This window comes from Pollicipes pollicipes, unplaced genomic scaffold (assembly GCF_011947565.3).
Source record: "Pollicipes pollicipes isolate AB1234 unplaced genomic scaffold, Ppol_2.1 Scaffold_2555;HRSCAF=2994_pilon_pilon_pilon, whole genome shotgun sequence".
NCBI classification, from domain to species: domain Eukaryota; kingdom Metazoa; phylum Arthropoda; class Thecostraca; order Pollicipedomorpha; family Pollicipedidae; genus Pollicipes; species Pollicipes pollicipes.
This window is the reverse complement of record NW_023596136.1, coordinates 6,754,926-6,782,893: the sequence shown is the minus strand read 5'-3', so window position 1 is coordinate 6,782,893 and position 27,968 is coordinate 6,754,926. Positions and strand designations below refer to the sequence as shown.

At 51.8% G+C, this 27,968-nt stretch overlaps 1 protein-coding gene across 2 annotated transcripts; it reads right to left on the bottom strand.

Moving 5' to 3' along the window:
• Positions 1-27,968, bottom strand: LOC119102634 (cytochrome c oxidase assembly factor 6 homolog). 2 transcript variants are annotated; one of them, XM_037226092.1, is made up of 4 exons: positions 27,632-27,968; positions 21,194-21,339; positions 17,660-17,721; positions 1-256 (listed from the first exon to the last, which is right to left on the bottom strand). In XM_037226092.1, exons 2-4 carry the CDS (start codon positions 21,335-21,337, stop codon positions 148-150), a joined length of 315 nt encoding a protein of 104 aa, XP_037081987.1. In that variant the 5' UTR covers positions 21,338-21,339; positions 27,632-27,968; the 3' UTR covers positions 1-147. The 2 variants fall into 2 exon arrangements, with proteins under 2 accessions (XP_037081987.1, XP_037081994.1); XM_037226099.1 differs by lacking the exon at positions 27,632-27,968 and adding an exon at positions 25,675-25,764.

Here is a 27,968-nt window from a genome sequence, read left to right as displayed (position 1 = left end):
GGGCGCTGCCCCCGCCCAGCGGCGAGCCTGCGCTCCAGCTCGGTCGGACGCCGGTCTCGGCCGGCCACCGGCGTCACCCTGCCGCCGCGGCGCGGCCGGCGGGCTGGTATCACAGTGTGGGCGGCGGCGGCGGCGGCGATGGCAGCGCTATGGCGGCACCAGCTCCCGGTAGACGCGGTGCCTCCGACTGGGCGCCGGCGGGGCGCTGAGAAGCGGGGCCGGTGCGACCGGCGCCGGCTCGGCAGCCACCTCAAGCCTGGGGTGAAACAGACAGTGTGGCGTCACACGCTGACCGCGGCACGGTCGCTAGGAGGCGGCGGAGCGGGCCAACTGTCCGGTGCGGGGATGACACCAACAGGAAGGCACGTGGGAAGGGCCGAATGAATGGCCGTTGCGGGATTAACATGGACGTGACGGGTACGCGCGCATGTGCGCCATAGCTGGACCCGTTTGTAGGGTAGTACACACGGGCAGAGCTACCGCGCTGTCAATGGAAGGGGCATCGCAAAGCAGGCATGATGCATGGATGGGGCCGTTCAGTACAGTTGCACCATTCGCGGCGAGGCCACTGCGGCAATGACTGGAATACTGGACGTCACAAGCAGGGCTGTCGTCTGCCACGCAGCTAGCAGCTGGATGTTCCATGCAAACACATGCCGGGCCAAGTGATGACGTCAATGCCGTCAGCGGCCAGATTTCCCGTGAGTTAGCAGCCCGTCTTTCGCCATGAGCGCCGGCTCTTCATCTCCCAATGTTGGCCCATGCCAGGCGTGGTAACGGACCGACAGCGTCGAGCCTCTGACTAACGAGCTGCCGGGGGAGCGAGGCCAAATATTGCACGAGCGGGTTTGACGGTCCGGGCCGAGGAGCGAGCACGCCGACCATCTGCCGGAGGAGCGGTCGTTCTGTGGGGGATTAAACAGTGTGTTTTCCGGTGCCTGGTGTGCCGTGAAGTGCTCGGGCGTGGCACTCGGCGCTCGTCCACTCCCGATGGTGACATGGCGACTCGGTTGAGATAGGCTAGACGACGGCCAGATGGACCTCAACCTGCACAGTGCGGGGCAGGTTTCGACACCATTTTTTTCTACAGGCTCTCGCTATCATGTGCCTTCTCCGTTCCAGTCTGTTCTGAGCTTATAACCTTGCCCTCCTGTTTTTAAACGAGTCGCTGTCGTCGTCCATTCGAGGATATCCGGATGTGGCGAGTGGCCGAAGAGCTCCAGCAGGGTCCTTACAGCTCGGCGGGCGGTGTAGCCGTCAGCGTGGACGTGCGCTCAAGATCAGGTGCCGTCCGATGGTAGAGGTGCGAGCGTTGATCCCCTCAGGCAGAATGTTCTGCTGCGCCTCGGGATATCCATGGAGTCCTGTTGGCTCTGGCGGGTGGTGGTCTATGTAATCAGCAGTTAGTCTGGCTTGTGGCATCGCTGACAGTGCTCCATTTCCACGTTGGCACACTTGGCACAACTTCGTGGATAGTTTAAGCCTGTTGACTTTGCGCTGACAGTGATTCCTGTCAAACAGCTCGAATTATTTATGTGGGTGTACCTCACGTTGAGGTCCCAAGTCGTGATTCCTCACAGGCGTTGAAAGATGTGTAGTGGGGGCTGGGCAGTAACCTCGGACATGTATTGCTCATCCATTTTGACGGGGTTCCGTGATGGAATATCACCATAGGGATGTCTGCCATTCCTCGCATGGAGGCAGTAGCTGGTGGTTGCGATCGGTAGCCACGAATTGCGAGAAAAGGAACGTGCAGGGTGTTGTATTGAGGTCGTGTTCCGCGTGCAAAATATGCAAATTTACTCCGTATCATGAGCTGTAATCCTTTCTCTCAGGGAGTCAGGACGGAATCAGTTCAATGTTACTATGGCCCTGAGCCTGCTTTACTGACTCAAACTGCTTTGATGCCATTTTATGGGTCGGAAAACAAAAATAGCCCACTCCGAGAGAGCTTACTGGGCCTGTCCCCAGCGACCCAGTGGGGGCCACTCCCGCAGGCCCTACAGGTCATGGAATCAGCCGGCTTGATAGCGTAACCAGCGGAAGTGCTGCGGAGCGATGATCTATAGTGGAAAATGGTATGCGCTGCACCACAGGCTCGTTACAACCACTGAAACGACGGGAGTGAGGTCCGAGGCCTTAGATCAGCGGTATGTGAAGCTGTACGAAATATGCTTTGGTTGGTGTTTTGGGCTGGGGTTGGTATGGTTTTGGGGTAACTAGTCAGAGGATTTATAAGCTAAGACGGTAGTAATACAACTATTTATATTGTTTCGGTGCCTCGCCTCCGGCCCACTGGTACACACGGTACGTCCAAAGTCACTTTTGTATTTGGCACTCGTCACAGGCACTCCTCACAGTCCGTACCGCCGGCACGTCCGTCCTCATGTCTGCGGCTCTCAGAGTCTTCCCCTCGTTACCACTTCCTCTCCTGGCCTCCTCGGCCCGTTGGTAGAAGTCCCGACCCAAGATGCACTCAGCGTCTCTCCGATACGGTCGCTGATGAACACTGTTCAGTGACTACAGAACTCGGACAGTCAGATAGTACGTAACATCAGTAAAAACCGTAACATCAGCAAAACAATCACATAGTTTTTGAGACCAAACATAAGAACACGACAATCGCGCGATTAATTCATGAACGAGTGCAGCGAGTGCCGTTCTGTGCGCAGTAGACGGGGTGTGGATCTTGGGGGCTGATGTCGGATCCTGGGCGGAGGGTTGTCCCCTCGTTGGCTCTGCGGCGACTGGTCCGCTGATTGTCCGTCCCCCGGTGGCAGTGACGAGTCGGCGTCGGGAAGGTGACGGAATGTTTTGGGCGGCGTAGGCTGCGATGTCGGTTTCCTGAGACGACGGAGAAGGATCTGTTTTCTGGTGAAGGTGGTCGCAATACAGGACCGTTCCGCGGGCGGTGGGGCTGACCGGTGCCGCTCGAGATCTGAAGTCAGTCATTTCCAAATCCGTCCGCGATATGTGGCAGAACAAGTTCGACCAACATCTTCACGCTTTCAGGGAAATGAAGCCCCAACTGGGTGATTTGGAATCTTCCCACCGCCGAAGCCGCTTCCAGGAAGTCGCCCTATGTAGGCTTCGGTTGGGTCATACACATGCAACACACTCGTTTTACTTGACGCGCAGGGATGTGCCACGGTGTGACAGATGAGGGGACCATTTGTCTGTAGAACATGTCCTCGTCTCATGCCGGCGCCTTGAGACGGAAAGGCGACGGCGTTTTCGTCCAGCGCCCCTTCATCGGCTAATCGTTCGAGCCCCATGTTATGAACTTGGAGATATACTCATTTTTTTATTTTTAGCACACACTTTTGGCACACATTGACTGACATTGTTTTCACTCACCCCTCAGTGTAACTGTACCAGTGATACCGCCCGTTATCAGTTAACAACACACCTATCGCGACGTCGCAGATGTAGATAACCGTCGTCGAGTGGGCGCAAAATGGCCCCGATGCCGACGCGCCCTAAAACACCAAATCACCACGGAGTTGACCGATGGCGATGGCTGCGGTGTGGCGAGCATTGGTAGACGCCGTCTGTTCAACCGCGTGTGACGCGCAGGTACTGACAGCGCCACGATGAATGATGAACACCACCAGCGAGCGCGGATGGACTGAAACAGGTTGATGACGCTTCGGCGGCAGTGGTCGCCACACGCCTCTCTGTGAGCGGCTGAGCTCCATCGCGGTAGAACGTAGCCAGGGCGAGTGAGATGGCCAGATCGACGAGAGGCGCGAATTCGCATTGGTGTAATGGATGGGCTACACCGCTACCACCAATGTAAGGTATGCTGTTCCGGTGTCCGCGTCCCTCGCACGGAGGGCTTAGGGCAGGAGGAGGGGGAAGTGAGCGCTTCTAAGCGGCGTCCGCCAAGCTAAGCAAACATTCACCGGCCAGCACATCCTTACACTTGCATGAAAGCGGACTTGAATTATGCCTTCCTGTGGTTACAGTAACGACATCAGACTATAAATGATGTCATCTACAAGGATGATCAAGCGTAGCGTTATATTCTATGAGAAAGAAGCGGAGTGATGTGTTTCATTTTAGCAGGACAGTGCTAACAGGCTTATCACTGTCATTGGAAATACTGGGGTGTAGTAGCTGCCAGCTGTCTACATGGGATTACGATATTGTCTCGATAGGTCGTTTCTTAGGCAGGGGCTTTCCAATCCGCTCACTAATGAAAGAATAAGTTTGAGTCGCTTTAAGCACTCGCTATTTGCTCCTGCACTGGATGGCATGTGGCTGATGACAACAAAAGCAATCGTGAATAATTATCAGAGCATTTGTTAAAAATGTCTGAAATAAAGAACAAAGCAGCAAACTCCGAGCGAACACCGCCAGCCCTAGTTTCAAAAACAATGCAGTCATTTTTTTTGTATCGCGATTTCGAAGCTTGGTTTGCTAATGTGTGCACGTGATAGTGTTCAGAAAAGTGAAACTGATCAAATGGGCTCGCCTTGCCATGTTCATCCTGTGGGATTACCAATAATCGTGACAAGGAAATTATCGCTGTAAATGTGTGCAGAATTCTACTGAAGTACAAACTGAACAGTACGAGCCCCATGTGGTACAATGCCTGCTTTCCCAAGCATGATGATTCTGGGGCACACCGGTTGTCTTTGTCAGAAGCTTCTGATTGCTGTGGCAGCTTGCTGGCAGACATCACGTTTCGTGGGGCTTGGAGCCACCCTCAAGCAGTCCTCCAGAGCAGAGCAGCCGCAGTTCTCAGCAACAGTTCAGCAGCTCAACAGCAAAACATGTCTCTAACTAACCAAGAGCTGGCGTTGATGCTGGCCTCCCTCCGCCCCACCCCTACCAAAGTTTGCAACAACGAACCTAATCCTGCCTGGAAAAGCACGCAAAAAAGTGGCGTTGACTGAAAACACCAATAACATGTCGCTCGCAAATTGTAGGCCAATCAGGAGGAACAGGCGATGGGATATCGCAAAGTCTAGTCGATAATGTAAGGAATTATGCAGGTCCAAGTACTCGTCTTAGATCTTTTTACTGACGGGATGGCGGTGGGAATTCCTTGTCCATACATAATTAGCCTGATATGACGCTCTACACAATGGCAGGAACCGACTTGAGGTTCATTTAACTCGGGGGGGGGGGGGGGGAAGCATGCGAAACACTGGATGGAGCGATTTTCGCCCTCTATTCAGCATGGGTGCACGGCAGCCTGCACGGCACAGCACGGCCTTGCGAGTATACCGGTCGTACCAAACACACCAAATCAATGAAAAGGAAACCTGGTGAGACAGTAGTAGTAGCCTCATTTCTGGTTTTTATCCGAGGAATGAGGCTAATACTACTCTCTTATCTATATGAATAATGTTCTTCGCTAATGAACTGAATAACTTACGTAAAACGAAACCTGCCGCACGAAAGCACAATACACGAAACGGAAATGATATCGCACGACGATGCACAAAACGGAAATGATATCGCACGACGATGCACAAAACGGAAATGATATCGCACGACGATGCACAAAACGGAAATGATATCGCACGACGATGCACAAAACGGAAATGATATCGCACGACGATGCACAAAACGGAAATGATATCGCACGACGATGCACAAAACGGAAATGATATCGCACGACGATGCACAAAACGGAAATGATATCGTACAACGCACACTCACCGATGCACCCAGCACGCGAATGCGAACACTTCCAGCGGCCGTCCTCCCTATGCGCCAACCTGTCTGAGGAACGCAGCCACCCTTCCCAAGCCGCGCACCGGAACGGGCCAAACGCCCCCCCCCCCCCCCCCCCCTCCGCCCTTTGCCAGAATAACAACCGGGACGCCAGGGCTGGGACGATGAGACCAAGCATGGGAAAGGGGACGATTGCGTTGCTGGGGGAGGACTTCTGTGGATCGAGTCCACCTTCTAAAAATTGAGATGATTTAGCACTAGGCTTGCGGCGGTCCATGAAAAGAAACATCTCAAATGCCTCTGATCCCACCCCTCAATTCTTTACCACTCCCCTCGCTCTTGCAACATAGATGACAACCCTGGTGATAGTGGGCAACACTAACGTTGGAAACCTGTTATCAATCACCACCAAGGCAACAGATTTTAGGACAAAAATGCCCTTGGGAGAAGGATTTGTGCGTCAAGCAAACTCATGCTTAGTTCTCAGTCAACAAATGTGCGTAATACGCATGATTCGCAATGTGTATGGTAGAACGTGCGCAAAAACTATTACCAAAGACCTCGTAAGCAAATGCCTCCATGGTGTAAAGAACGCCTGCAAAATCTTTGTCATGGCCAAAGGTTGAAGGAACGTAAACTTCCTAAGCGAACAGTTCTCTTGTATGAAATACAACACAATATTTTTCTTTAACGACCTCTGACACGTCAATGCTGGCAACACAAAAACTACTTGACAAAAACACGCACGCAAAAGTTTGTAAGTATCAGTGGTGCAGCATCGATTGTTTGCACCTATAGCACTCCTATTAGTACGTTTGAGAAAAAAAAAACGATCGCCCGATTATGAAATTAGCCACGCCACCTCTCCGATGTCGCTTGAATGCTGTGTTTGAGGGATGGATTTGTCTCTTGGTCATAGAATGAGGCTTGCCCTTTTAAATCGCCGGTGTTCCGTTCAATTACTGTAGTTTGTTAAATGTTAGCCGGCCTCAAACAAAATCCTTGTGTAAACGCCCTGACAGCGAAAATGTTTGTGAGAACATCGTTTAGGTGCAAGGATAAACTTGGCAACGACAAAAAGGTGAATTTCTAGTTTAAGTATCGCGCAACTCGAAATGAGCTAGCACTCCCTTACCCTACCTTTATTATTACGCAATAATCTTCACGTTTCCGGCCGATTCTGGTTTGCTAAACATGCAGCAGGCGTTCATGTGCTTTAACACGCTATCCTCGCTGTGGTGTGGTTTTGAGCTATAACGAACCCTTTTACCTTTTGGTGTAGCCACGTTACAGGTTTCATGGAAGCTCAAATGACATGCATTGTTTTTTCGTGTTGGCAGGATGCATGACATGTGGTGTGATGCCATTATATGGCATTAATGAGGTAGATGATGGCGTTAGTGTTTACGTCGGAGGAACTGTATTCCTGGTGACCGTTTGCACCTGAACATTGTTACACACTTGCCATACATCTGAATTTCAACTTTATGCACGCACTTATGTGAAACTAACTATGTCGATGAAATTTTTTTAGGACGAATATTCCTGTATTCACATCATACGCCTGCAAAAACTTAAGTGAAGGTGGTGCTTTTAAACAAACTTTATCCTTGGAGAACACTTGCAAACGAACCTATACATACGAATGTTTACACTACAAGCAGTTTCGCACTAATCCTTTTTCAGACTTTTGTTTTGCCAAGCAAGGTTTTTATGAAGGAATTTTTTATTACGAAACTGATACCGTACGCAGCTTATCTTGACGGACTTGCAAACGATGCATGCAAACTTGTAACTTGCAAACAGCTGTCATGCGGTTTTTTCTATACGTGCTTTTGTCCGCAATCAGAGACAACACTCCAGAGGTGTCATCTGGCGGCTGTGCCAACAAGTCTGTCGAGATCAAAAGTACGCATAAAGAAGATCACATAACAATTTGTATCGAGTTAGAGTCTGTATACGAAGTACGGCGGGACAACATAGGTATGCTAAGGACCTTGTCACGCAAAAAGTGAATCATGCAAAAAGCTGCTACAGGCACAGTTTGTGTGACAAAGCATTCGCTGGAAGCTACCGTAGCGAGCATATTCTGGGAAGCAAAGTTCATGGGAAAAAGTCGCATGAGTTGTTTAAAGGCAAATACCCTTCAGCGATAAAATATGATTGTAAGGATCCAAACGTTTTCATGAAAAGTTGTAATGCTAGTAATGTGCTTATACGCAAATATTCATATGTATATACTTCTCGTTTAGGTACTTCGCTTTATTTAAGCCCGAACATTACGTATCACGTACCATGCATTATTTATATACTCAGACAATTTCAAGCTAGTACACATCGCGCATTAAAAGGAATGTTTCACGTTTCAAGATATCGAAGCAAGCATCAGACTTGATGAAAGAAGCATACTTATAACTATCGGCATCCTTTTTAAGCGGAAAACACATCTCTTGACATCACACCTCTCTGTTTAGTAAATATGTCCCTCAGGGCGTCATGGTTTGATTACGTCATTGTACCTTGCACAACATTGATTGAGAGCCAACTGACGACCGTTATATCTGGAAATCGCGCCCACGAGCGCCACATATGAACGCCTCGGCAACTACATTTTCCTTGGTCTTGATTGTCGCATGGCTTATGGAATGACAGGATTTGAATGACGTTATTATGAGTGCCGAGGCGACTTTGAAGTCATTCTCCGATATACCTTTCCCCATTTTCGCGGGCGTGCAGCTCAGAAACTAGACGGAGTAGACCTTAAGAACGACAGGATTGTGGACAGCACCAAAAGGTCTTCAAGATGGCTTTTCAGTTCAAATCCCCATGTAAATGTGGAACACTTATCACATTCGCATACTCAGCCACGACGAGCCCTGCACGTTCAAATCTGGTCGCCGACTTTTTATAACAAAAGGCTCACCAATTTTCGTATCTGGATGATCTTGTGTTCTGTGCATGACTGACTTTTAAAAAGGACCTCCATGGATTTCAGCGTTTATGAATACTAAGCACACCACGAAATATTCACACATCTCTTTTTTCTCTTCGTTATTCAACGATGAACGGTACTATCAGCACTGTCTTGTGCATGTGCAATGTTCCTCACAGCTGCATTGAACAACTTTCGCAACTTTAAGGGCTCTGTAACACTCAACAAACGTACATAACGTAGATAACCTAGTGAACATGTCAATAAAAGCCACGTGAGAAGGGACTGTGCATAAACACGTCTAAAACAGTACCGGCTTGAAAAATCGGTTATTACAGATTATTCGGCGGCGATTTGGCTTGGGTGGCGTTCCCTCCTCCCCCCCCCCCCGCCATCTTGCTGCGACAAAGATCAGCATCGGCTGTGGCAGATAACACTATGGGTGAATTATGTAAACACACCAAGCGCTCTTGTGAGCAGCCTTCCGACTGCCATCCTGCCGAATGGCACACGACAAATAAAATGCTGTTTTTCCTAATGGTCTGGGTGGCATGTGAATACGACGAATTAAAAGCATACGCCAAGTGAAGTGAAGGTAACCGTTTGACAGTGGCGATCGGTGACATATTTTCAGTTGCGATTTGGCCTGAGTGACACACGTTGCATGCTGTTAAGCTGCATTGTTACGTGAATGTGTGTATGCGAAGCTGAATAACGTTTTCAAGAAAAGTTGACATTTGGTCTGTCCTAGAGGGATAAAATATGAAGCAAGAAACATCTAGCTGGCTACCGATCGCGAGATCCCGTTGAGGCCAGTCCGTTGAATTTTCCGCTGGACGGTTTCTTTCTTAGTTTGGTAAACACAGGGGGTCACGTACACCGCTTCCATCCACATGAAAAACGGCGAATTTGGGGCAAAGGTTTAATGACGTAATATGATGGGGTATCCGAATACTCTCCTGGCTTAGCAAGGCTGTTGCATACAAATCAATCGGTAGCTCATAAAAACTAGTGGTGCAGCCAAATCGTAAGCAACGAAATGATCAAGCAGCGTTTATCAGCTGGGAGCGCTGGTTTCAGGCTTATTGCATTAAGCAGACACAGCGCCCAATCGAATACTGTCAAGAGCCGACAAGTCTATCGCACGATCCAACCAGCAATGTGATGGATGGAAAAACTCTCCTCATGCTGAAAGTTCTTGCAAACGATTGGTCACTGGAATGCTATAAGCTTGTAAACAGCGAAATCAAAAATTGAGTCAAGTCACCCATGTCAGGCTTCTGACACTGAAGCTGTCGATTAGTTCAAGAATGACACTCTGGGCCTGTGTTCCTTGAACAGCAAGCAGCTCAAAGAAACTGCATCTGATCACATGCACGCAACCGCCAGAAACTCCGACCAATATTATAGAAGACCGGTTAGCGGTGTGTTCCGCGCTGCCGGCCCAGCTGACCAGCCTTGGACGCAAATAACCAATGAAGTTGACAGACCCTTGAAACTCAATAACCAACAGCCGGCCCGCCTAGCCAGCGGACCAGCTGACCGGCACCACCGCGCCCCTGTTTAGGTGCGAAAGCCTTACTGCCTACCCCCTACCCCCCCCCCCCCCCCCACCCGCACCACGAGATCTGTTACACACCCAGTCAGAATCTAGAGTCTATACCGCTCACCCCTCTTGCAAATTAGTTTGTACACGATCAGAAAATAACCAGGCATGGAGAGCAAAGTTCAAAAATTAATGCTCTGGAGTAAAATATGTCAGCATATGGGCACCCCATCTGGATGCGACATGGAGCCCGAAGGCCAGCCCACCAGCGGCTCATGTTGACATGAGCCCAACTTGCCCACATGTATCCCATATGAACCCCGACCCGTACTGCTCTCCTTTGTTGTGTACTCGTTTGTACATGATAGGAAAAATAGAATGTGGGAGCACAAAGTAACGAGCCTAAAGCACCTGTGCCAAATATGGCAGCGTGTAGGCAACCCATCTGGATCCCAGATGGAGCCCAAATGCCAGCCCATCTGCAACCTACGCGGACGTGAGCCCAGCTAGCCCATGTTCAGCCCATACTGACCTCAGTCCAGCCAGCTGTCCCATATTGTAAAATAATTGTACACGATATGATAAACCCTCAAAGCAATGTGTATGTGGCAGCTTTATTGAGTATGTAGGCAGCCCATCTGGGTCCGACATGAAGCCCCAAGACCAGCCCACCTACAGCCCATGTTGACATGAGCCCGACTTGTCCCCATGCATCCTATATGAAGCCCGACCCGTACTGTTCTCATTTGTTATGCACTCATCTGCATATGATAGGAAAAATGTCCTACGTGAGAGCACAAAGTAGCAAGCCTAATGCATTTGTGCCAAAGATGGAAGCGTATAAGGAGCCCACATGAGTATCAGATGAAGCCCAAATACCAGCCCACCTGCAACCTACATGGACGTGAGCCCAGCTGGTCCATGTTTAGCCCATAAGGACCCCGGTCCAGGCATCATCCCGGTGTTTTCAACTAATTGTACACGACGTGGTAAAACCCAGACAATAAAAACAATTGGCATACTCATCATCATGTGTTCATGTGGCAACTTTATTGCGCATGCAACACAGAGTAGTCCATCCAGGCCCCGGGCTAATCTTACATGTTTCCATGTTTTACATGCCTTTACATGTTTGCGTATAACTTACACTCGGTAATAACTCAATTTACTTATGTTTACACCTATCAAAAACTTACGTGATTTGCAACCTAAATGATGTCATCTGGTCGCCCACTGGGCTCTCTGTGAATTGGCGTAATTGTTCGCCGGATTGGAATTGTGATTGACGTCTGCATTCAGTTCCACTCCCCTACAAGCGAGGCGTATATTGCGAGGTGGCTCCACCATCGAAAGCCCCCGTCCAGTCAGCACGCACATCCGTCGGTGACGTCAGAGCGGCTGCTGACACGGGACCAAATCATGGAGGCGTCGACCATCTCCCCTGGAGCCGCAGTCCTCCACCGCCCCAGACACCTGAGACCGCGCCGTTCACGGACGCGTCGATCAGCTCCTCCGGAGGCCCAGTCCTCCACCTTCGCAGACACCTGAGACTGAGGAGCCCGGAGGACCACCCGCTACCAATGTCCCCCGCCGACCTGGCCGCGACAGCCGCGGAGGCCGCGAGCGGTGAGCCCGGACGGAGGAGGTCAGACCGGCGGGCACCGGCCGGTCCGCCGTCTGTCTGCTGCTTCCGGGGCAGTGCGCGCCAGACGAGGAGCGCTCACACCCAACGTCCCAACAACGGCCGTCATGGACACCCCAGACCAGACACCTCAGGCCGTGCCACTCCTGCTATTGTTTCAACAAAGGCATGTTGTCAAAATATCAACCCAGCAATATCTTCATTCTCCTGGTTTTTCTTCGAGGAATGAGGCTATTACTACTGTCTTATCTATGCGAATAATGCTCCTAAAAAAATGCACTGAACAACTTACGTCACCCATACTTGCTGTCGAACCGTGATCGGGTCGGTGGCCGGCGGGGTCGGCCCGCAGGCCCGAAGTGACCGCACGTGCTTGTAAGAAACAATTGCCGATATGTCAGACGTCAAACGGTGTGAAGGTGCCGCCGGCCGATGTGCTCGACGTGACCCACCGCGATGTCAGGTCTAAGCCCGTCACGGTGTCGACCCGTATTCCGTGGTGTCACTCATGGTGTCAGATCACATTCCGTGGTGTCAGTCATGGCGTCCTCGCATTCCGTGGCGTCAGTGGCGGTGTCATTCGTTCGCCTGCTGTGGCGGTCATGGTCCGATTTCCCCCTGTATCGCGTGCGAGCCATCGCGCACCACGATGAGGGTTCGGCCCTGCCGCGACCGCTGTGTTTCGGGGAGTAGGTCCGCACTCCCTGTCCGTCCTTACGTGCCCTGCCGCACCTCCCTGCCTAATGTCACTGTCAGCTCCGCAGCACCGCCCCGCCTAACGCCACTGTCAGTTACGCAGCCCTGCCCCGCCTAACGCCACTATCAGTTACACAGCCCTGCCCCGCCTAACGCCACTATCAGTTACACAGCACCGCCCCGCCTAACGCATTTGTCAGCTCCGCCGCACCGCCCCGCCTAACGCCACTGTCAACTCCGTCGCACAGCTCGAGACACAGTGGCAACGCCTGGGAGCACCAGCCAAATGCTGGCTGGGTAGCAACAACGCGAGGCTATTTATAGAAGACGGGAGACAGGGGGCATGCGCGCAGACATCAACGCCTCTCTCAGACAATAATGTTTGCGTTGCAAGTTTCAGGCAGGTCTTAGCTGCCGGTCCGTCCCGCACACCGCTCCACACGAACCTCGGCCCTCCGTACCAGTCGGTGCGTCACCTCCAGACGCGACGGATTGAGGAAACAGTGTGCCGGCCCGACCCAAAATTTTATCCTAAAAAATCATCAGCTAAATTGTTTATACCTTTGGCTTATTATCATTTTTCCAAACTATTCATACGAACATTTTTCATTTTCTAACGATGCGTCTGATTTTCCAAAGTAAGTGCTCATCTTTGTAAGGTAGCACTTGTTCATCTATGGTAGATGAGTTCAAAAAGTATCTGTGAAATCTTCTATCTCGAAGCAGTGGTCATATCTATAATTTGTGCAAATCTGAGCTTCAAGACATTTGCACGCAAAAACGTAGTTTACGAAATTAAGCGTTAACTGTGTGAACACATGGGAGGGGCTAGTATGGATTACATGCGCCCTGTTCGTTTGAGATAAAATGAATACCTGCGAGACGCTAAGAACAAAACAGGGAATACCCCTTTCGGTGACCTTTTTTTGGCAAATCACGGGACATCCAGGGAGGTATGGACCCCAGGCCCTTTTTAGAGTACAAAGTCATCTATAGAGCATAGCCACCAACATAGGATCACAAGCGAATCTTTCCTTACAAAAAGTTGGCGACCAAACCTTAACGCACAGAGCACATCCTAGCTGATTATGGGAACGTGATGTGCCTTGATGTGTAACGTGTGCTAGCTTAAAATCTTTTACATGAGAGATGCCGGACTGCTGATGCGCGATGCCTGTTTAATTGAAGTCGTTTGCACGTATAGTTGATGCATGATGCGTGATGCCTGTTACGTCAACTTGCTTGCATGTTTGAATGAAGCGTGATGCGCAATACCTGTCTTCTTGAATTCGTTTACACGTGCACGTATTTTTCGCGCATTTTAATGTTCAGTTAGATATGTACTGTATGGTACAAGTGTCTGACAATTACTCCTTGCTTAATCTCCTGAATGTTAGTGTCCTGTAAAAACCGTGGCTCGCTGTCTAAAAACCCCTGACAATCAAGTAGAATCATAGGCAGGCAATCACGAAGTCACTCTTGCCATTCATTTCGATGAAGAAATGTTTCCAAAATATCAGTGCATCTATATCTCCATTCTCCTGACTTTTCTCCGAGGACTTAGGCTGTTACTGCTGTCTTATCTGTGTGCGTAATGATCATCACCAACGCATTTCACAACTTACGTAATTTTTGTTCCGGATAATCGGGGCTTCTCTGAGGTCAGGTAAGCACAGCTCTTGGCACCGTCAGTAGCTCAAGAGTTGGTTCCTATATGTTACAAAAGGCCGATTCATCGCGTGCCTTCGCGCCTCAAGGACAAACGGCGATGTGCGCGCAGTATGGCATGATTCGCCCGGAAGGCATCCCAACATTTTGACATGCACCTGTGGGCTAGTACCTTTCAGACTTTTGACATTACGCTCGTAACACTGTGTCATCACTTCTCGCATCACGTCTGAGCATGCGAAATCCCTGCATTTGAACGCTGATCAGCAGTTCCACGAGCTAAATTATCCATCGCATGCCTAACCTAACCCAGCCTAGCCGGCCTTCAAAACCGGTTTCGTCACAGTTGAAGGTGATTGATCCAGAGATTGTATACGTTGGCGCACGGTAGCCGAGAATGATCGAGTAGGTCCTTCACCTAACTACACCACAAACGTTAGCTTAGGTGCATCGGACTTGAGTGTTGTGACATAATGGTCTCGGATTATTGTGACACCTAATGCGTCAAATTCACCCGGAACTACTTACAAGAGTCAAACGGGTGCCTGCCAGGATGCTTGGAAAGCCCCACTCAGGTGCCTGGTCGTCCTCAAATGCATCATCGATTGTTTGTTTAGCCGCCGCGCATCCTCGCCTCACCTTCACACCAGTGATGCTCAGGACATCTCAAAGCCACTGATCAACTCAAAAGTTCCTGGTTGCTTACGATACGGTTGTCCGTCTCAGAAGGCAATCAGCCGTCCTATCGCCGTAAGGGATTGCAGCCGTGCCGCATTGGTTCATTCAACGCGGCACTATTGGTTAGCACTGTTGCGATAAGATGGGCTTCTCTGCAGGCAGCAGGCCCCTGATACGCTGTTTACGCGATGTCTCTCATGAGATATTAAGCACAGCGACTCCCAAACAGTGGGCGCACTCTTTATGACGCCTAACAAGCATTACAACTGTTCAGAAAACAACAGAATAGGACCGCGGTGTGGCGAATAGTCGCCAAGTAGATATAATAAGTTCTGTCTCACGGTGACGGTAGTGAAATAGTTAATCGGCGAGTCTGGGAAACCCGAGGTGCCTCCTCGGTGCCTGCTCACCCTGCCAAGGTGCGAGGGAAGTTACGCCATATAGCTTCAGCAGCTGGGAGCGTCGTGAAGCCCCAATGACGCGCCACGCCTTAATGTCATACGAAAACTTTCAAGGCTCTCAATTCTCACCTCAAAGAATAGTTCTGACAACAGAGCAGCACCTGAAACTATGTCGCCTTCACTCTTTGTCCTCGGTCATAATGCTGTGGACCAGATCGCTCCCAACGGGAGAACCACCATGTGGTGTTCGCATCCAATTGGGGTCGTCAAGGCAAATGCTTTTCAAAGTTATTACAGCGAAAGAGGCGCGTTCCTCGCGAAAAGAGCGGCGCAAGAGGGGTCAGGATATTTGGGGCAGCTCTTCACATATCTAAATCAATATCGTCGTTGGTGGACCCGATTCGTTGTAAGAATATAATGACAATATTACGCAACACTGCTAGAGTCGGACCAGTAGAAGACTGCTTGCGACAAGGGAGAGAGGGAGCTCTCACGATACTCCCTGAAGCGGCTCGGATGATCCAATGTTTCTCCTGGTCGCCGATACATTTATCGAAGCGCCAGCTGTTGTGGCCGTCCGCGTCGCAGCTCTCGCCTCGACTCTCGTGCTGCGGCCAAGGCAGCACACAAGCGCCGAGGCTGTCAACCTGGGATCGGTTAACGTCGCCACCAGGCGCCCAATTGCCGCGCCGCTCCCACCTCAGTGAAGGACGTCGGTACTCGGTAGGCGCGGTTCGAACGCGTCGCGTCGGCATGGCATGGCCCGCGCCATCCAAGTCGTTCACGATGAAGGCGGGAGAGCACGTAGCGACTCATGACGTCAGGTGATGACGCCATGGCTGCTCCCATCTGCCGTTCAATTCTTGCGGCCCTCGTAAGGGGGATCGTCGCGTCTTTTCTTCCGGTATTCGCGTCTTCTGCTGTTCCAGATGTCAGAGGCAATGCCATCGCAAGCAATGTTGCTACTTCTCCTCTGATAACGGCAGTGTGCACCCTCCTGTCCCTCTTCTTCGCCGGCAGTGACGCACATTGTACATTTGTTTGACTTTGTCAGACATTTGTTGAAATGCATCTCACTTCCTCGTATACTTAAGAGGACTGAAATGTTCCACTTCGTCACGAAATCCTTCACGAACAGGCTTACACACGGCCCATCACCTTTGAGATGATAAACGGCATTTGGAAGACTGCATGGATCTGCAGATCACTGGAGGATCAAACATGACGGGATCTCTTTAAACTGGCATTCACTACCTCGTAGCGGACCCCATCCCTCCCGAGCCACTTCGTTCTGATAATCGCGCCATTCACGGCCAGCGTTTGATCGGTCGACAGCTGGGAGGACTTGCGAAAAGGGTAGCCGGCCTTGTTTCACAGCACATATTCTGAAACAGAACACCAATCTGGCTGGCGAATTCCGCCGCATCACAGCCCACAGTGGCAGCCCCGCGGCCCGCCCAGCTCCAGTTCAGAGCGGGCCTGTTCAGAGTGCACCTGTTCATGATGGTGATCATTGGGCTTTAGATCGCGCCGACTACTAAGGTCATGTCACGTCCAGCGGACCTGCTCGGAGGGGACCTGTTCTACCCGTGCCGCCGTTCCGCGAATCAGAATAATCGACGGCGCGTCACCGACTCCCCAGCCTCACCGTTCCTCCGCCCCCCCCCCCCCCGTACGGTGGTCAGACCTCCCCGAGGCACCGCCTCCCCCGCGCCGGCGGCTCCGGAGCCGTCCCGCCTGTCAGTGCGGGCCGCGCAGTGCGGTGTCGGCTCGTCGCCCAACGCGCAACACACTTCAGCGCCCCGCCACCGGCGATTTACTGCTGGGAAAGCCCCGCGCCCCGCCAACTAATCGACACCGTGGCAGCGAAAGAGCCGCTGATGACCAAATAACGTTTATTTCTGATAGCCGTAAATATTTACACTGGACGTGGCCGTTCGAGCACACGGCATTTCGTGAAAGATGGCGGCCGAAATACCGCGGCGATGGAAATAACTCATGTGCCGCCATGAGCGCCCGTCGCTCCTAGCGGGGCCCTCTTCCCGCAGCGAAACCCGGCAACCCGGCACAAAGAGCCGGGTTGCCGGGTCTGCGGGGCTGCCAATGGGCTGACGGCAGAAGGGGCCACCAAGCTGCTGGAGGGGCCACCAGGCTGCAAAATGGGGCCACCAAGGTGCAGAACGGGGTCACCAGGTTACAGGAAGGAGCTACCGGGCTGCTGGAGCGGCCCGCACTTCGGAGAACCCGGTCAGGCCAAAGACGTAGGGGGGATTTCGGGAATTTAGACAGCATCGTGATATAGCCACAAACGTAACGGCACCAGTTACACAACAGCGTATTAGTCACTAACGCACAAGCCGGGTTATGGCCATCAAGACTTTTGCCGGTCGTCATTGACGGGTTCATACCCTTCGTTCTGTATTTTGTCCTTGAATTTCAGGTAGCTTCGTTTCCGGTCAAAGTGCTTCACCTGGAACAGACGGCATCTCGTTAAGCCGATTGTTTATTTCTAGCGGCGTACACACAGCATGCATACGCCTCATCACACAGCCGCATCGACATGGCAAGACGATATGTGATTGAGCGCACCGATTTGTGTGGTAACAAGAAACCTGAAATTAATTATTCGCAGCCGTGGACATCCATTTTCGGCAACACTCACTTCCTCGAGGGCGTTCATCCTGTTTGATCTGCACGGCGCCTCTAACATCCCGGTACATTTGTAACGGTGACACTGTCGTTGATGCACACGTATCTACCTACAAAAATAAGCATGGCAACAGTTGTGTCTGCTAGGCACCGATAGCCGGCGATTCAATGGGATTCACGCTCCGTCCTCTTGAGACATAAACATTCGAGTGGATGCTGCCCCGGTACAATTTCCAGCGTCCACAAATTAGCCCTGTCTGTCCGAATCGTTATCCAGTGTGCATTTGAGTCATTGGAAAGCGACGCGAGACGCGCATGATGCTCACATCGTCATGGAACACGTACGCAAAATGCCGTCTGCAAATCATTACTGAAGTTTGTCAAAGAGCAGAGAATCAAAATACGAGCAGAGAGTCCACCACAAGCATTCACGAGCTACGCCGTTTCACGCACCGCGCACAAAACTGTGCTGTCGCAGATTCTCAATAGGAGACACTCCACAAAGATAAGTCAGGCTGACGTTTGAGTGGTTCGCCTTTGTGGATGACCCCGTGTAGACTTACTGTCGGCCTACTTCTCGCGCAGCATCAGACTTAGGAGCAAGACAGCGCAAGAGCAAAAACTTACACAGCAATAGATTATGCTGCCCGGATCAGCCTCGCACGTTTCGCCCGAACTGAGATTGCCGTTGTCTGCCAGGATGCCCCAGAAAGGGGAAGACGATAATGCCATTCTGCTACAGAATTGATCCACGCCAAAAGAGTCACATGATTTCATGCGAGGCGATGAAACGAGATGAACTAAAATTTCGCGGAGCTACCAGGCGCTGATGACTGCAAACCTCGAAATGTAGATATGATTTGGACGCAACTGCACTCTGCACGGAGGCACGCAGAGGGAGCATTCCTTATTGCACATATTATACGTCTTCCTCGAAACCATCACCATCCTGCGGTCGCCATAGCAAAGTGTGTTTGTTTTCATATGCCGTCACCGCCGGTTATCTAAGTGCGCTATTGGCTCCTGCATCGGACGTCCTTGTGAGTCCGTCTGCGCATGAATCGCGGCGCACCCTGTCACCAGGAGGGCTGACGGTTCTCCCCGCTGATTCTCTAACGCTCACAACAGGTGGCCAATGACTCAGTTTCCCTTTGATCCCCGACCACCCACACATCAGCTGATGTGGATAAGCCGGCACGGCTCTCGCCGGCCAGCCATGCCCCCCCCCCCTCGTCCGTCAGATGGGGGCGGAGGCGGGGGCGGGGGCGGGGGCGGGGGCGGATCCGGGTGCGATCGCCGGGGGCGCTGGCGGACCCACGGCTTCATTCATTTCCACTTGTCAAAGCAGCTGCCGGTGGCGATGTGGACCGGCTGACGCGCTGCCAACGGCAACAGGCGGCCGCTGGCGCCGGCACCGACAAGCCGCCGCTCTCCGTCCGGACACGGCACCGCCCCCGGCACCGCGCTCCTGATCACGGCAGCGCCGCCGGGGGACGGCAACAAGCGGCCGCTGGCGCCGACGCCGACAAGCCGCCGCTCTCCGTCCGGACACGGCACCGCCCCCGGCACCACGCTCGTGATCACGGCAGCGCCGCCGGGGGACGGCCTCGGGCGGGGGCGGGAATCTCGAGCCGGGGAGAGGCGGAGGAACCGTCTTGTTAGGGACGAAGTCGGGGGGACGGGGTCGGTGTGGACCGGGTTTTAGACGCAGGGTCCGCGGACAGACTGTCCGCGTGGGGTCTCCAGGACGTGCTTTACGGGCCAGTTTTGACAAGGTACTGCCTTTGGGTCTTCCGGTGGACCTTGCAGGACTTTCCGAAAGGCATACTCTTGCCATAAGCTCCCCCCCCCCCCCATAGAAAGCTCCCACAAAGCGTCGGGCGGGTCAGCACGAGTCAGCTTTGCCCGACACCGCCTTACGTCGGCACTCACGAACACCTCCGCCAGCCCGACCCTGCCTACAGGCTGTCGCCGACCCGGCCTCTGAGGGCTGCTCTCCCGACAGGCGGTCTTAGACAGCGCGCCCTCACAGCCGACTCCGACCAGGGCTGCTCCGAGAATGCCCTCGTTCGGGCGGCTCGGTTCAGAGGCCGTCTCCGAGACAGCGGCCTTTACACGTCACTCAGAGAGGACGAACCGACACCCGCCCAAACTCTCCGGAATGGCGGAAGCGGGGGGGGGGGGGGGGAGGCAATTCCGCGTCTGGGAAAACACGACATTCCGCTAAGGGATCACAACATTCAGGAAGAGCTCACATGAGAATCTCGCGCGCTCCCTCCCCATCCCTGACTTGGCCGTCACTGGTCGCGAGACTGACCTACACAAGACAACAGCTGCGGAGCTGCCGAGGGCCGGCCTCAGAATGACGCCCTGAGACACAGCTCCTGAGAGGGCAGGCGCCATGAGACACAGCTTCTGAGGGCAGGCGCCCTGAGACACAGCTCCTGAGAGGGCAGGCGCCCTGAGACACAGCTCCTGAGAGGGCAGGCGCCCTGAGACACAGCTCCTGAGAGGGTAGGCGCCCTGAGACACAGCTCCTGAGAGGGCAGGCGTCCAGCCGCACAGAACGCTTGGCAGGCAAACGGCCTCCATCGGAGCCGCTGAAGCACCGCCCCAACGCAGAGGCGGACGCCTGGAGCCAAAACTGGCCCGGCGCATGTGACGACAGCAGTGTCTGGACTATTTCGGGGCGGACAAAGGGTCTGCCACCGGAGCAGAGACCACCGAGACGAGATTGATGGTGTTTGAGTTAGCGCGCCGAAGCGCGATCATTAGTTCGAGCCCCATGACACCTCTGGGCTACAAACCTAAGGCGTTATCAACATTTTTCTATTGGTTTCGCTAGTTCATCTTGATATGGACGACACATAGCCTGCCGATTACAACGGCTACTGGTGTACGAAAGTCCAACCAAGATACCAGCAGACACATCTGTGAAGGAGTCAAGAGCCCATGAATCGCAGTAAACTAAGGAGCGTGCCGAGGCCGTGTCATTACGAAATTTCAGACAAGCTTAATGCAAACAGTTGGACGGAAAAAAGGGGAGCGAACGGGGGAGGGCAGACAATCAAGCACTGCTCCCAACAGATTAAATCGTCATGTACCACTTGTATTGCATTGTCTCATGAGTGACATCGTGTCATAAAACACACTGACGGCCAAAGCGCAGATTTAAGACAAAACGTCACGAGCACGTGCGGAGCGCGCGGTGCCGAGTACGAGCGCAAGCCTCCTGTGGCAGCCCCGGCAGCTGCGGGCTGCACTGACACGATGCCGTCCGTCACTCCACTCACCCACGAGCTGGGGCAGCCCTTCTCGTACAGCTGCCGGAGGTGTTTGCAGGGCGTGGCGTCCTCGCCGTGGGTGTCCAGACACGCCCAGAACTGGTCCCGGGCGTCCCAGCAGACCTGGCGGGCCGCCTTGTCCGGGAACGACATGGCTGTGGCAGAGCAGGAGGCCGCGTCAACCAGCCGGCCGATGACGTCGCAAGGGTCTGTGGCTCGTGACGTCACGCGGGTCCGGGGCTGGTGACGTCACGCGGATCTGGGGTTGGTGACGTCACGCGGGTCGGAGCCTGATGATATAACGCAATCTGGGGCTGGTGACGTCACGCGGGTCCGGGGCTGGTGACTTCACGCGGGTCTGGGGGCGATGATGTAACGCGGTCTAGGGCTGGTGACGTCAAGCGGGCCCGGGGATGATGACGTCACACGGGCTGGAGCTGGTGACGTCACGCGGACCTGGGCTGGTAACGTCACACAGTATCGCCAGTTACGTGATGCCCACCTGATTATCATCTCTGGCGATAAGTGAGACAAGGAGCGACTTGTGACAATCATTGTCTTACCTACTGTATTTTGTTATTTGCTATTGTACAGATCACAGCTCGGCAGTTGTTTGCATGCCCTAAGGCGTTTATATTCCGCGTGTTGGTTCCCGTGTCATACGGCATATTGGTGCTACGACTGGCCGATATGAAATGTCGCAGTCGCCTGAAAATTCGTCTCGTGTGCGCCGAACATCCACGAGATTATTGTATAAGACAAACAATGTTTGGAAAATTGTGTATAAGCCTCTTGTAATATCTCCTTGTATAATTCCGGAATTAAATCCCAAAGCCTGAATGAAAACTTAATGCACTATGCTGTGCACTTGACAAATGCAGTACAAAGTTCACGTCACACGTCACACGTTCACGTCACGCTATCAGCAGCAGTCCGTGTTCGCCAAGCCAACTGCCAAATGAGCTTCCTGGCAGCAAAATGGTCGGAATAGCGCGCCGCTGTGGTCTGCTCTCAAAGGGGACATGTTTCTCACTCATTCCGCGAAGATGAACGCCAACGCTGGCAACCAACAGCGCCTCCGCGACAGGACGTCATTCGTAGCCAGCGGGCCGCCGGGCGCGGCTGCCGCTGGCCCGACCGGCGGCGCTGGCTGGCCCCCTTCCAGCCCGTTCGCCACCGCACCGCCGGCCAGGGACACATCCGCTGCGACCGGCGGACTCCGTCGCCCACCCCCGACGGCCACTGAGGGCGCGCGGCCAGCTGCTCCGCCCGGCCGGCCGGGCTCCATCAACGGCGGCGTGCGACGGGGAACACAGCTGACGTCGACACCCGGCGTCACGCCCGGGACAGCGGGCTGTGCAACAGGGAAACGCGGCTCCAGTGGTCAGTGCGCGCCAACAGCGTATTTTAACCGACTTCACGTCGACTTACGGCCAGAGAGCTTCCAAGCAGATGACCTGGTGTGGACCAAGTGGACAAGGACACGCGAAATACTTCAATGGGCACGCCTGCATGATGGGGTTTCGATTCCAATTTTGGTCTCTAAAAATCACCGGCGGGTCCGCACATTGCCCCTTGAGCCAAGCGGCACGATGAACAATTTGGTTCAAAGCTTTGTCAAAATATTATATCCATAATTATGGTGACTTTTACTAACGCCAAGTTTAGCTGGGAAGATATGCATGAGTGTGCTCAGTTAGAAGCAAGCCTCAGACGTGATGACACAAGCTCACTTCTAAATATTGGCATGCCAAGTGGGAAAGACTGCCCTAGACAGCACACTTCTCTGTTTAGTAAATATGCTCCTCAATGCATCATGGTTTGATTACGTCATCGTCCGCTGCACAACATTGATGCGAGCTAATATACGGCCGCTATATCTGGCAATCGTGCTCACGAAAGCCAGGTATGAACGCCTCGGCAGCGACATTTTTTCTTGGTCTTGATCACCGCATGGCTTATGGAATGGCACGATTTATATGACGTGATTATGACCTCGTGAATGCCAAGGTGACTTTCAAAAACTCTCGCTGCGATATTCTCCCCAATTTTCACGGGCGTATAGCTCAGAAACTAGACGGCTTAGGTCTTTAGGACAGTATTGTTAACTGCACCAAAAGGTCTTCAAGATGGCTATTTCAGTTCAAAATGTAAATTTGGAATACTCCCTTCAAGGAGTGGGCTGAGTGGTATCCCTGCAAAGATAAACGACGTCGCCGCACTGTTTTGCGGGAAGCAAACCACTAATCGCCTAAGCGCCCAGAGGTCCTGAGGTCCTGCCCGCAGCCGCTTCCCCCACGGGCTCTTGCGCTGTCCACCAGGCTTTGCCGCGCTGCCAGCCTCGAGACGTGCTGGGCCTTTAAGATGCGTGACGTTTTGGAAAGTTATGGGGTGAATGGCTGCCCGGGTTTATCTCGGTGAAGGCTTCGGAACCAAACTTTTACTCGCCAGCCTCTTGATGCGTCCCCAAACGCTGAGGATCGCGACCAGGCCTAATAGCAGTCCACCTAAGCTCCCGTTCCTGCATCCCCTTCACGTAAGCAAACTGACAGGAATCTCTGCGATAACCACCAGAGCAGGAGCTCGATGAATCGTAGCTACCACATTCGGTCCGATACAACTCGCTTTATTTGCTTGACTTGGCGACACAGTCAAGTCAGTTCTAACCACCCCGGGAATGCGCAACGCCCCCGCCAACGAACCATTCCACCACTGTAGCGTTATGACCTGTCAAGGGGCTACACATCGGGCCATGCGGCCGCCAGGCACGCCCCGTTCACATGGGGTGGCAATGCGGCATTCCGCCGTCATGCCAGCCGCGTGTTCTGGTTCACATGACGCGAGAAACTTTACGCGACAAACTCTGCTATCGAAACCTGCCGTGTCAAGTTTGACCACGTTTAGCCTGTTCGTTCAAGTGCGAGACACGCCAGTTGTAACAACACCCTCCACGACACACCGTCCTAATTACACCATGATCAGAAATGCAATACCATGGAGTACATGCTCCGAAGGGATGCCGTAAAACTCAGAGCTAGTGCAGGAAAAGGCCCTTGGATGATACAACCTATTTTAATGCAAACAGGTCGCATGTTGAGAAAAACAAAGTACATGCCCTGTAAACCAGACCACAAAAACCCGACGATCTGGTCTAACACAGGCGAACCATATTTCCTGGGAGTGCTGCTCTGTCAAGGTACATCAAGCTGTGGGGTCGGAGAGCTTTCTGTGCAGAAAGTGAATCAACTAGTGCTAGTGTGAAGCACTACTCGGAACGGAACATATTTTCTCTGTGATGTCTTTATGGACGCAAGTTACGAGAAGCGAACTTACCAAGGCTACACTTGGCAACGGCGTATTGGCAAAACGCAGCTGTAGATGACCTGGGGTGAGTCGCGTGATGTGGCGTGGTCAAAAGGGCTTGCAGCCTCACGGTTTAGACCGACTGCGAGCTGCCAATGCCACCTTGTCCAACAAGGCAAATAATATTGTCGCTGATACCTAGAACAAAAATGTACTTGTCCAGCACGATAAATCACATTGCCACTGGTAAGAGCAAAAAAAACCTTCCAGGCGAACAAGGTCCGCCCATGCATTGCGCATACGAGAGAAAGAGTTTTGATGGAGCGTAGCGTAAGCGAATCCAAGAATGGAGGGGTAACGTAAGCGTAACGTAACATCACAGCGTGGCGTTACATCTGCACAGCGCAACGTTACGCCAGCTGCGACTGCCAAGTCATACTAAAATCCATAAAACAAAATTAAGATATTAAAACCAGACGTTATTGGCTTCCTCTCATCATAAAGAATACAGCCGTTAATCATATCGCATCTCTTGCTCAAGTGGGGCCCAGTAGCACGTACAGTTTTGGGATGTTACACAGCGCAACCAGAGGGAGACGGGGTTGGCCAACGTAACCCACGCGTAACACAGGGTAGAGGGTTTAAGATGGCCATACATGCGCCACGCGACTCATTGATGGTCCAAAAATTTGGCGATGTTAGCCCCATAAGTGCCCAGGACTTCAGAAACAAGCGTAAACAACGGTGATGGAGTGATTCGGCATCTTCAGAAATGGAAATATGACCATATCAAAACGACGTACATTTTTTTGTTGTGATATTTTGCTGAAACAGCTATCAGCTCTGAAAAAACCGCCAGTGGAATATTTCCAGTCTAGTTTAGTAACGCTCGTTAAAAATATTCGGGGATGAGGAGAATACACAGCTTTATCTGATAAGTCGAGAACGTGTGAGTTGCATCAGGCTGGTACCTCACCCGGGTTAAATAACGTAAATGACCAATGACTTTTTCACTCCACTTGACAGCCGCAACTGATTTGTTGATTTACACCATTCCAAAGAGGTGTGTGCTATTCTCAAAGGGGAAACTAGCTGTATGTATACGCATCAGTTGCAATTGGCGTTAGCGCTGGCGGCGGTCGCATGCCCAGCCCGCCCGCTGGTGCCGGGTCGGCCGGACCACGCACCTGTGGCCGACGAAGAGCGACAGGCGATCTCGCGGCTCAGTCGCCCCCAGCACAGACCACACAGCGCGAGCCAGCCGGCGGCGGCGTCCGGCTGACACTGGGTCCCTGCCGCTGCCGCTCTCGTCGCCCACCGCTTATTCCCGGCCTCCAGCAGCCCGGAATACCGCCGCCGGCACTATTTCTACAGCGGTCGGGCGACAGGCCGTGCCATCTAGCGACTACGCACAGGACTGACTCTTATAAACTAGCTGTCACAGTGCAAAGCTGATTCCTGTCTTACAGGGCCGTCCATAAAATGCGTTACACGTTTCTGGTCATTTTCAAATCTGGGTCCTACTCCTCCTCATGGTTCTGCACTAGTTATGCTGGATCCACGACCGACGTATGCGATCAGATCATCAGGCACACCCCGGAACCAACATCCAATAGATTCATCCATGTTTTTGCCACCACGAATGTACTTTTTCTAATAACCACACAGAGTTTGACACCCTTACAGCTATTCCATTCCACAATGTTATGGTCGAGATGAAGCATGTTGTTGCCACCATTTAGCAGGTCTGACCATAACAGTCCTGGCCCTGCCTACTGTGCTCATTCTGAGCTAACCATGTTTGCAATATAACTGTTCCAAACCACCATGAACTCCATTTCTTTTCTAGTGCCTGTCATGGGTATCAACCACAAACCACAGGATCTAAATGGCATGAATAAATGGTCATAGAATTTCCTAATGTAACCAAATAAAATATGAAAAAACCATTCCATTGTTATTTGCACACCATGGCTCTGAATCATCTTCAATGGAGTGCCAGCACTCAAAGTTCATTCTTGTTGCAGGATATCTATGCTAGCATCAAGTCAGGCCAGTCAAAGTCTTAGAAAATGTGCAATGCAGGAGCTTATCAGATATTGTGAATACTCTAATGCTACTTACTACAACTAAAATGACAGGAGTAATCCCTGCTCTCCCTTACATAAATGTCAACAATTTGAAAGCCCAATGGCATTACAGCCCCCGAGGATCCAGTACTTGGTCAGTCTAACACAATAATGATCTATAGTCAAATCTGTGATAGAAATGCCTGTAAACAAATTGCTCAGATGCACATAGCTTAAATAGTTACAGCTTGAGACACAGCATAAAACTCAACCTCAGAGTGTACATGCACCAACTGCACCCGAGCCAATAGCTGCTTAGGTTACCTGCTATAGAATGCAGTGATTAACTATGAATACTGTCATGTACTGAATGTGATATACATTTTACTATGATGTAATAACTATTGTCAGGCTTCAATTTGGGTTATTTTGTAATAGTGTTTCTAAGTTTATCAATCTTTGACTTTTATTGTGCAGATGTCAAGCATGTTTCTTTTGACTTGTGTGCCATTCGCCATGCACCACGGCCATACCTTCAAAGTATAACCATTAAACGGGTCATCCTTTTTTACTACAGATCTCTACAAAACATGACGGGCTTACAAGCACACATCTGGAGCCTGTGAACCCACATGTCACCATGCCATGTTCATGTGTTCATGTGCCATATGTACCTGCAATGGACTCACCTGGTGCCTGCACTTGTTATCAGGTCTTATCTCTGGGATAAATGTTAACAACATTTTTCATTTATTAAAAGTTATGCATGAATGTGTGAGAATAATTAATGGCAATGTATTTTAAGAAACTTTCAGCAGGATTAACAAAATTATGTCACTTAAAGAAAGTGTTATGCTTCTGAAAGTGGAAATGAACAAGGAGCAGCTTCTGCATCCCAGGAAAACATACGCATATGATATCAGCCATGATAGTGGAATGTCACCTACAAAAAGGCAGTTTGGAATCGACGCTCAAATAATTATATCGCCAGGATCTCGTTCAAATGAGCCAAATCTTTGGATGCCAAAGAAATAAAGATATGCCCCAAAGCCAGCGCAGTTGTGCAGATACCTACTTAATTCAGAAATACCCAAGCCCACTGGCCGCTCTTGCCGTAGATCCCGTAACCACGCTCTTGCCGCAGCCTGCAAGCCTCCTTTTAGCGAGCCAGGGCAGTAGAACACTTGTAAGTCGTGTGTTGTGAGCCGGACGGTCCCGAGGCCCCGTGGTGCACGTGCGGAGGACGAAATGCATTTTTTTAGTGGCTTTATCTTACATTATTCAGTTCCCTACAACGCTACTACGCCCAGACTCTACGACGACAACGTTATTGACACATATTATAATGACGTTATTCGCCAGGAGAGGAAAGCGAGGTTCCGTAACTAATCCCGCACAAAAACCGGCTCATC

Excerpts from the sequence above, each read along its gene's own strand:
- LOC119102634 (XM_037226092.1), bottom strand. The coding sequence starts at position 21,337 with ATGTCGTTCCCGGACAAGGCGGCCCGCCAGGTCTGCTGGGACGCCCGG. Across the intron at positions 17,722-21,193 it reads AGGGCTGCCCCAGCTCGTGG|GTGAAGCACTTTGACCGGAA; the intron begins GTGAGTGGAGTG and ends CGTCTGTTCCAG. Across the intron at positions 257-17,659 it reads GACAAAATACAGAACGAAGG|GCTTGAGGTGGCTGCCGAGC; the intron begins GTATGAACCCGT and ends GTTTCACCCCAG.